The sequence below is a fragment of the Malaclemys terrapin genome, chromosome 8, assembly GCF_027887155.1.
Source record: "Malaclemys terrapin pileata isolate rMalTer1 chromosome 8, rMalTer1.hap1, whole genome shotgun sequence".
NCBI lineage: Eukaryota > Metazoa > Chordata > Testudines > Emydidae > Malaclemys > Malaclemys terrapin.
The window spans coordinates 57,514,651-57,525,433 of NC_071512.1; the positions used below are offsets into that span (position 1 = coordinate 57,514,651).

Below are 10,783 nucleotides of genomic sequence, written 5' to 3' on the forward strand. Positions count from 1 at the left end.
AAGTGTAGCCAAGGCCTGAGTCATGGTCAGAGGGCTGGAGAAAGCAGGAAAGCCAAGGACTGCGGAGCAGTGCTCCCTGCTGTCTGATCAGCCTCTCTCCCAGTACAGTTTCTTGTCTCTCTAACCAAATAAAGCTGGCTGATGGAGTCAGGGCCTGATAAACCATCCATAGTTAATCATAGTAGAGCTCCCTATGTGGTGAACTGTGGAAAGTTTATCACACAGAGAAGCTGTCTCAGTAGAAGAGCGCAGCTTGTCAGGGAATTTGTCTGAAAGCTCCACCTCTTCCTGCCCTTTTCCCATTTTTCAGTTCTGGAATGTGTTCATTGAGGGCAATAGCATTGTTGGATTGCAAGTGAGTGTGATAGAGAGGGTAGTATTGTGTAGTTGTGATGGTAGCTAATATTTGGACAATGGTATGGTATTGGGTGTTAATTTAGGATATCTTGTTAGAGTTTTCAGAGTTGAGAGGAGATACTGTTTTTGTGAGGGGGGGTTATATGGATTGACTAATTGACAATTTGTTGTAAACCCCAAGGGGGGGGGGATTATTATTACATTAAAATTATTCGGTCCATGAGTCTTTGGCCCTGTCTAGACTAAGAGAATATTAGCTTGGGGAGTATAGGCTTGACCATGACAATGGGGTTGGCAGTTCTTAAAATGTAATATTAGAGGCTCAAAATCAAGCTATTCTGACACCGAGGAAGAATAAGAATAGCCCCAAGAGGCCAATGTGGCTGCGCAAGGAGCTTTTTAACTATCTAAAAACCAAAAGGGATACATACAAGGAAATGGAAAGAGGGGCATGTCACAAAGGAAGTATACATGGGAATAGCGTGCTTGTGTAGGGAGAAAATCAGGAAAGGCAAGATAAAGAATGAGTTACAGCTGGCAACAAATCTTACAGACAACAAGCGGTTCTTCAAATACATCAGCCAAAAAAGAAAGATCAAGGAAGGTCTGGGTCCATTGCTCAATGGAGAAGGTGAGTTGGTAACAGAAGATGATAGGAAGGCAGAGCTGCTCAATGCCTATTTTGCTTCAGTCTTCGCTAGTTGTCCGGTCACATGTTGTTGTTTTTTTGTGAGAAGTTGCCATAGACAAAGGGGAAGGGATGCAGATCGGGATAAGTAAAGAACACCTCAGATTTTTTTGACCAATTTGAATAGGGCCGGATGCTATTCACCTCAGGTTATGGAAGGAACTAGCTGAAGAAATCGTGGAGCCACTGGCAATATTATTTACAAACTCATGCATGACAGGAGAGGCAAAGACACTTCTGAGTCAGGAATGGTGATCTTTAACTGGTACACCCAGAGCCTATTTTCAGTATCTTCTGTGCATCTCCTTTGTCCTAGCCCCTTTTTCACAAGTAGAAAAGGGATGTATTTGAGCTTCCTGACAGCAGCAGCAGCAGCCATGTTCTGAGCTGTGATGACAAGACAACATGCTATAAAAATGCTAATGCTATCAGGCTCCCTCTTGCAATAAGGAGATGTAAAAACAATCCCTATTGGTCCATTGAGAATTGGATGTAACTACTATAAATCGATAGACCCAGACAGAATTTATATTCTCTTGCACTACTTCTTTGTTAGTGTAAGAGAGCCTGGATGTTAAATCTTGCCTTTCGTGTTCATCTTGTCTAGCTACTAATCAATTGGCACTACAATATCTTAGGCAGAATTTTAATTAAGTCGGAAGGAAATTAAATATTTGTGTTTGAGCTGCAGATATTTTCCTGAGCTTGTTTCTAAGGAATATCTTATTAGACTGTATTGTCAAAATCATTCTAATTGCTTTCCAAGTTCATAATTGGTATTGGTATTGTTTACTAGTTAACTTTGTAAAAAGACCTGCCCCATGTCATTAGTAAGTTGTATTATTGGGCTAGATAAGTGGAGGAAAATGTCTGTAAGGCTGTGTGCACTTACAGCATCATGTCGAGTATGTACACTGCATGACCCCCCAGCATGGTTATAAATAGCAATGAAGACAGTGGTGCACTGCTTAGGCGAACAAAGACATGCCAGAACTTTAGGGGGGGTGTGTGTGTGTGTGTGTGTGCGTGTATGTACATATATATACGTACGTGTGTGTGTGTATATATCTATATCTATCTTAATGCCCAGGCCATGACTCCAACATCTACCCTGCTATTTTTAGCAGTGGAGCATCCTGCTGCCTCCCCACTGCTGAGCCTTTCCCTGCTGCAGTGAAAGGCTCCAGCAGCAGGGAAAGGCACTGACCGCTCCCTGCTACTGGAGCCTTTCTCTGCTGCAGTGAAATTCTCCTGCAGATCTCCACTGCCAGAGCCTTTCCCTGCTGAAGAAGTCGTTCACTGCCACGTGTAGCTATGTATTGCAGTGTGGATATAGCCACAGTGGAAAGTACGCATGTAGCTACACTTATATTACCTGCCACCACAAGTGTATAGAAGGGCAGAGAGACATAATCAGGCAGTTTCTAACAGTTGTGTTGCAAGTGGGTTGCAACACAACTATAGTTGGTAATTAGAATGTCTTCATGCATTATGCTGTCACTGCTGTAAATTATTCCCAGAAGTTGCATCATGCATTTGAATGATTTAGCTTTCATGGATGGGATTTTCTTTTCCCCTAGTCCTTGGGCAAATGACCAAATTTATTTTATTCGTTAGAACAAAAACTATAAAATAAGAATGCATGGATTTCAGGTATGGGAACACTTTTTTGCTTCCATTTGCTGGATTGTTAAAATTCTAACCTATTATGTGATCAATAAAGCAGGGGAAAAAATACCCTAACAGAAAACCTAGCTAGTGGGCTGTATTGACATATAATATTCACCCTGATGAAGAGAAATAATGTGTATGTAAACTATGCAGCACCTGGTTTGAAGTGTTATTTAAGGGAACAGACCTGTAGTGTGCTCATGTGAGTAGGCTGTTTAATGTCCCTAAGTCCTGTATCATAAAATATTTTAGTGGATCCATTTTAAAATGTTTCTTGGTAAAAAAAATAAAGGCCCAAAATGGGTTGGGAGTGGGGACAAAGAAATTACTGAAATTGCATTTAACCAGCTTTAGATCCTTAATGTTTAGATCGTTATTGCCTAACAAAACTCTAAATGCAAAATAAGTATAATTGCAGATACAATAAAAATGCACTCTTGCCTAGAGCAAATAACTGAATTTCTATTAAATAATTTAGTCATTTTAGTCTTACATCTGCAACTGACTCAATCACGGTTTCCTCAGGCTGCATGAAAGCATTTAGTTTAAACTTGCAGCTCAAAGTAAAGGCTTGATCCTACAACTCTTAATTGCATTAGTAGTCGTTACTTGTGCAAATTGTCCTATTTTAGTGGTTCTCAAACTTTTGTACTGGTGACCCCTTCCACATAGCAATCCTCTGCATGCGACCCCCCCCCTATAAATTAAAAACACTTTTTTATATATTTAACACCATTAGAAATGCTCGAGGCAAAGCGGGGTTTGGGGTGGAGGCTGAAGCTCGCGACCCCCCCATGTAATAACCTCATGACCCCCTGAGGAGTCCAAACCCCTGTCCTATTTATTTCCGGGCACACACTGATTCCAGTGAGTGTGACTACTCGTGTGAATTAGGGTTACAGGACTGGGCTCTATGTTCAATATCTGTGGTCGTAGGTGATCTTGACAGTTAGCCAAAAAATGTTTTCCCCTCACAACACCCACCACTCTCATTAAAAAGCACAAGCAAGCATCAGCAATGTGGGTTGTGTTGGAGGAAACTTGTGCTGTAGCTGAAATGCATAGCTACAAAGTAAACTGGTGTGATACCACTGCTTAATTTAAAACTTGCTGTGAATAAAGAAGCTTAACAGATAAAGAGCCAAAGGACCTAGAGGGTCTGTCTCTTACTCTTTACCCAGGCAAATGCCCACTGCATTAACTTAATCCTACTGTAATATTTGCATAAGAATTTGCCTCATTTTTTCCCTAAATGAATAATTATAACCTGTGTTTAAAAAGGATTGAGATTAATGATCTCCAGTGTTTTTACATTGCTGCCTTGCACACACAATGCTTAATTCAAGCAGACAGGTATTTTTGGTACTTGGCAAAGCCAGCATGCTCTGTTAATGCTTCCTGCTCTTGCAATGAGGTAGGGAAAAGCCCAGAGCCACTGGCATTTTCAGAACAATGGTCAGGTGTAGATGTAAAATGGAAAAAGGTATATTTCTGCTACGGAGCCTTTAATGTGCGGTGATTATGTATTGGGTATTATAGAAGTGCGCGGGAATGATTGTGAAAGTGACTGTTTACAAAACAAAACTTTTACTATTGCTCTTCTCTGCTCTTCTGTTCTTATCTGCTGATTAAAATTGAGTTTTATTACCTTGGATAATGCAGAGGTGACATAGCAGCCAAGTTCTGCTTCTGGAATCTTTATTGTAACTATATGGTATGAGGTAGAAATGTATTCTCCAACACTGGAAAACTGTACTGGGGATTTGAAAAGCAATTAGAACAATCTTGTTTTGACTGATACTTTAGCAGATTTGGGCGCTTGAATGTAAAACCCATAATCACTTAAATCCTTACTCATGCAGGTAGTCCCAATTAAATCAGTGGACCTACTCATGTGATTCTTTGTCCTGGACATGGAAGTCATTAACAAAATATAAATATGGACCCCCATAGATGTCACTATCGTTAACCAAAAGCATGCTTTTGCCCTTTGTACTTGATTAATTGTTGCATGACTCTTACTGTTTCTGTTTTATATCTAGTAATTGTATTTATTTATTTTATGGCTAGTAATTGGGCCATTAGAATTTTGTGCTATTTCCATAGCAAGAATCTTTCAGGGTAGTGATATCCAGGCTTTCAGTGATTCTATGTAATCAGTCTGATGTTGGCTGTGGAATTCCATAGTTTTGGTCATGTCCAGACCTCTGGCTAGGCAGACAGCTTGTAACAATTATTTATGCAATAAATGTGTGTGTTAAAGGTACCTTACAATAGCTTCCTTTGCATAGTAAAGTGAAATAAAATGCCTTTTTTTAAAGGGGGGGAGCGGGGAGAGCAAAAACAACCTCCATCCCCAAGGTTCTCTTGTGACAAAGTAATAGATTCTCAGGATATTTAGTTATTTAAGTACTGCGTTGACTTAGTCCAGATATAAGTATTAGTTAGACTGTCTCCAAAGGCTCTCTGTCCTTCATTAATGATATTTGAAATGTATATACTGCCATCATTACCAAACCGATTGCTCAGTTTATAAACCAGTGAGAACTTCATCCACTGACAGCAGTGGAGCCACTTCTGGCATGACACTAAGTGACATTATTTAAATAGCTGTAAAATATCAATTCACAAACAGATGAAAGGAATGTATTTCTGTAGCTAGAAAAAGCCTCAATAGCTGAGCAAAGTGTTGATATAAAAACCTAACCGTTCAAATACAGATGGTGTCTTGACTGAATGGTAGGACTAGCAATAGTTTTGGACCATCTCAGCATTACTTGTGAATCTTGTGAAAGTTTGACTTTTTTGCCAGACTCTTTCCGCTCTGCTTTTCAGAGGCATTACATTATCTATGTGTTAGCACCCCTTGGCATTATCAAGGACGTACTGCTGAAATCCTTCCTTGGGCAAAATGCACACTAAATTCATAGCAAGTGTTGCCTGGGTAGATGGTGGTATTGGGACTGTAATGCCAATAGGTGTTAGGTTTTTAATGCTGCACGTAATTGTAATGGATGTAGATATGAGAGATTCAGTGCTAATTGCAGCATACTTCATGATAAAACTCCTCTTGTAAATTGTTTTGTCAAACTATTACTTCGATATTTTTTCAACACTATGGCAAAGCCAAGGTAATAAGTCAAAATAGCTTCATGGACAACAGCTAGAGCGACTGAGACCTATTTGAAGGTAGGGGTGGTGCTTGAATGCTGTGTGGCATGGTGGTTACCACAGGGAGATTTGTATATAATTTACATGTGGCCCTTATTTTAGAAGATTTATAGTAATCGGTCTCTAGTTCTCTTTGTAGCCTAGTCTTTAAATTATGCATCTGCTATCTAGGTAATTGTAACATCCTCTGCCCATATGCATTTTAAGACAAAACCTGTTATTAGACTTGCAAAAATTGGTTCTGTGAGCACTAACATTCCCAATTAGAATGGATCAAATAATTCATAAGGAATGCTATTCAAGAAATACATTTGTTCACATATTCTGTTGAGAAGTTAAACTGTTCAAAATTATTTGCTGAATTACTTCTTCAAACAATTCTTGGTCTGTAACTCAATTGTGGCAGTTTGTTACCAGTATATGAGCTGTTTTGACTGGACACAAAGGACCTATAATGTGCTCCTGTTCCCCAATTGGCTGAGTATCTTAACATCCCTTGCACAGGGCAAGTTCTCACGAGCATGAATTTGAAATCTGAGAGAATCAGTAATAGCTTGTTACTATTAGCTATTTCTGTGGATATTCCTGCAGGTAAACGTGTTAAGATTAATATTTTAATTTGCTTTGAGTCTTAATTTGCTTCCAATACTGCAGCAAAGTATATTTTGAATGTACTGTGGGGTTTTTGTTTCCGTATTTGCCAGCTGTAATGGTGACTTGAAGCTAAAAAGAATTCTACCACTTAATATCCAACACAAGCTCAAGTTAGAAAGAAATCTTAAAACATACAGATGTCAGATCTAGCAAAATAGCTAGCTGCCTTAGAAAAGGTTTAGCTGTTCAAATGGTAAAGTTTAAAAGAGCATCTCTGTGTGGTTTTGTGAAACCCTGGGGGTGGAGGGGCAGAGGCTAGCTCAGTAAAAACTATGAAACTCATTGTTGTTGTTGGGTGTTTTTAAAAAAACAAACAAACAAACAAACAAAAAAAACCACACAACAAATGTTTTCAGACTTTAAAAAAAAAATTGGAAATCAGGCAATTTGGAAGGTGGCTTTATTTATTTATTTATTCTCTCTCTAAAAATGGATTACCTTTCTCAGACAAGGGTCTACTCATAGTTTGAAAGGCTTGTGTGTGAAAATCTGCAATGGATACCATTTTAAATTAAAACTCAGCAGTTACCACTCTACATACTCAGTGTGTTGTTTAAAATAGAAGTTACTCTGATTACTGCAGGTACCTGGGTAATGGTTAGGGTTTAATGATAACCATTGGAGCAGATCCTCAACTGCTGTAAACTGACAGAGCTCCAGTGGATTCAATGGAACTTCTACAATTTACACCAGTTGCCCCACTGTATGTATTGCTTGTGTACTGTTAAGGAGGTATAACAGGGTCCTCTTTAATCTACATGAACTACAATTAAACAAAATAAAAGTGAAACAAAATACATTTTGAATGATCATTGGTTAACACTAGAACAAGGGGTCCTCAGGATTCCTGTTCAGAAACACAGTATAAGTCATACAGTGCCTATACTCTGAATGAGCAGTATTAAGCCATGTCTAAACAACTAAATGTTAATGATTGTACTAACAGAATCCCATGGAAGTTAAATGCCTAATTTGAGAAAGTACACCCCCCCCTTATTTTCTAGACTGAGGGAGAGGGCAAAATAAGGTCACAGCTTTGTCTGTAGCATCAGTGCAACAGGACGACTTCTAGCTCTAGTGCAGCAGTTCTCAAACTGTGGGTCGCAACCCCCTTTGAATGGGGTCACTAGGGCTTAGACTTGCTGGCGCATGGAGCTTCAGCCCTGTAAGAGCTTCAGCCCTGCACAACAGGGCTCAGGTTACTGGCCCCCTGCCTAGGTCTGAAGACCTTGAGCTTTAGCTTTGGACCCCCACATAGCAGAGGGGATCAGATTTTGACTCCCCACCCAAGGCACTAGGGCAGGCTCAGGCTTCGTTCCCCCCTCCTGGGGTCATGAAGTAACTTTTGTTGTCAGAAGGGGGTGGGGGGTCACGGTGCAATGAAGTTTTAGAACACCAGCTCCAGTGGATAGGCAGCTAAGTTCCACTGTATGCTCTTTTGCTGCAGCTGAGCATCAGGGCCATATAATGATCACCTTTCCAATGATCTCAGATGAGGTTACCATAAAAATGAAGATGTTTACTGTGGGAAAACAGAAAATAGGCTCTAATTCAGCTAAGTACTGTGCCTAACTTCATGCATAGAAGTAGTCTCCCTGAAGTCTGAGATGGCTCACATACTTAAGCCCTTAATTTTAAATTCCTTGTGGAAATGGGGCTGTTATGAGGCAATCTTAAAAAAAATTGGGAAAAGACACACTAAAGGAAAAGGTGACTTGTGGAATTTACACAAATTGTTTTCATTCAAAAACAGCTTCGGTGGAAAAGAGCTTTGAAAATAAAATCTGTAAGTTTCAATTGTATACATTTGGCAACTTTATTCCATGTACATAACTGTCTAGGTAAACATTAATTCTATAAATATGCTGATACTGAATTTTGTTCTTGCAGCATGCAGCTGGGGATGGGAATAGTTGGCTTAGTTTGAAACTCACTTATCTACATATTGTCTTAATCTTTCAAGTAGTAATAAGGATGGCACTTTTGGCAGATGTCAGGTGTCCTCCACTCCCACTGTTCAGAAAGATTGGGTGCACACCCTCTGAAAATACCATGTTACATCTAAAAATTAAAACCTTATAAAATGTCTATTTTTCATATTAAAAAGTTATTGTCTGCTGACAGGTTGGTTTAATATACATCTTTTCTTTTCCTTCTAGAGAGAGGTTAACAGTTGGATGTTGCCAGCTGGCACAGCTGGAATACACTATTACACAGTGCAATGCATCTGTCCATATGGAGGCCAAAAATAGGGGCTGGTTATGATACTACAGTCAACTTCAGGTTTTGATCTACACTGTTCTCCCCTTGAGCTTCCCCCTCCTTAAATTGTACTCTTTTAAAAAAATCAAATAAAATAAAATGGGGAACTTTGTCAGGAGAGCAACCACAATCTAGTCCAGTTTTTCTCAGTGCTGTTTAACTTACACTTGAATCTACTTCCTGAATTATTTTTCCCCCATTCAGCTAGCAACAGGAGTCCACCAGCAGCATTAATTGTTGGCATTTGCATTAAATCTCATCTTCCAGAGATGAGCACAATCCTAGATGTTGCCACTAGGATACTTAGCATATATCTGTTTGGACTACTTTTAAAGTGCAAAAAATAAATAGCCAGTGTTTTTGTATAGAAGACTACCCTGTAAACACTTCCCTTCTGACAACCAAAAAGCAAGAAAACAAAGTGTGGTGTAAAATTTAAGAGATTCAAATACCTTTAAGACCAAGCCAGAGGAGAGAATTTTTTTTTGGTCTGCCTAAAAGATGACAGGTGAAAAATAGTTTAAAAGTTCTGCCCTCCTCCAGTTCAATGATCAAGTTAACCCTTTCCTGTATGTACTGGTCTGATTGGTACTGAGAATTTCCTATCCTTAATTTAAGCGAAGGTGGTGCAGGTGAGATCTTAGTGTTTCTTAAAAGGTATGTGAGTTAAACAGGTACTAACAAGTAAAACTGCCTAAAAATTGCTTCCTGTCTAAATTAACTGGTTTTATTTACCCATCAGTGATTTAGTAATTCTATTTGTCCTTTCCTTTACAGTAGAAATTTGGGTGGTTTTCACCTAGAAGTCATCTTAAAAAAAACCCCAAACCAAAACACACCTACCTTTTCTACCTACCTACCTATATCTATCTATATATCGGAACTTCTTTTCTACTGCAGGGCACTGTCAAATGATTTCCCTTGCTGCTGTTCAAGTTGCACATGTTGCTGTTGGAATGTAATTATAACTTGTTTCTTGAAACTGACTTAACAGCTATTTACAATACTTCTGGCCTTTAATACTACCTGTCTATTTGCTTGTACAGAGACCAGACATACTTGTAAAACTGTATCACTGATTTTTTTTTAAATATATTCTTGACTTGTAAAAGCTTTACTGGAAGTGTAACTAATTGAAGTTTAATTCCTTAATAAATTGTGCTATTTTGAACAGTCCTATCTTTACTATGTAGATGCAACTGTGTTCACTCACTCCAAGCAAACTCAGGGGGAACATTTCTTTTGTTCGTGTTCTTGTATCTCATTCTATGTACTGAATTCACAAATGTCTCAGAAGCTGCTCCAGTTACAGGCCCTCAATTGCAGAAAAATAATGGCTTTTAAAAATACTGTGCTGCCCCATTCTGATTGTTCTAATGTGTACCTAGTATGCTTGGGCCAAAAAAACCCCAAACAGGATTGTTTGACATACTGTCAATGCTGTTGTCCTCAAACACTGACAATTTCATTCTTCAAGGCAGCAGTAAAACTTGGTGACTTGTCAGGAATGTATCAGAGTATATGTATGTAAAACACATGCCTTTTTTTCCAGATCTACTAAAAGTTACTAAGAGCTATCTAATTTTCTGACCAGTTACTAAAACTAATTTAATATGGCTTAATGGCTGTCCTTAGCTAAACATTCGGCTCATGAGCATTATGACTTCTGGGTCCACCTCTTAACTATTTCAGCTTAGTTCAGTCCAGTGTTCTGTAGTTAAGATTAAATGTAGCAAGCCCTATCATTACTGTATAGAGTTGGAAAGGAGTAAGACTGACAAAAGCTGGTGGTGCTCACTGTGAGAACATTAGACCTAAGCCTAGACCAATTTTAGCTATATGGATCAGAACTTTAAAATGTAGTTAGAAAAACTTCAGTTACTTAGATTTGAAAGTGCTATGCTTTAGAATAGTGCTAAATGAGCCACATTAAATTCAGTATTAACCAATTGTAGAAAACCTGGTCAGTCACTTTGCTGT

At 38.8% G+C, this 10,783-nt stretch overlaps 1 protein-coding gene across 1 annotated transcript in view; it reads left to right on the forward strand.

The window, feature by feature from the left end:
- SWT1 (SWT1 RNA endoribonuclease homolog) overlaps positions 1-9,979 on the forward strand; it is an 84,416-nt gene extending 74,437 nt beyond the window's left edge. Inside the window, exon 20 of the mRNA XM_054036878.1 lies at positions 8,701-9,979. Coding sequence (XP_053892853.1) covers positions 8,701-8,806 — 106 coding nt within the window. The 3' untranslated portion in view covers positions 8,807-9,979. The remainder of the gene's footprint in view (positions 1-8,700) is intronic.
- Positions 9,980-10,783: the final 804 nt, after the last annotated feature.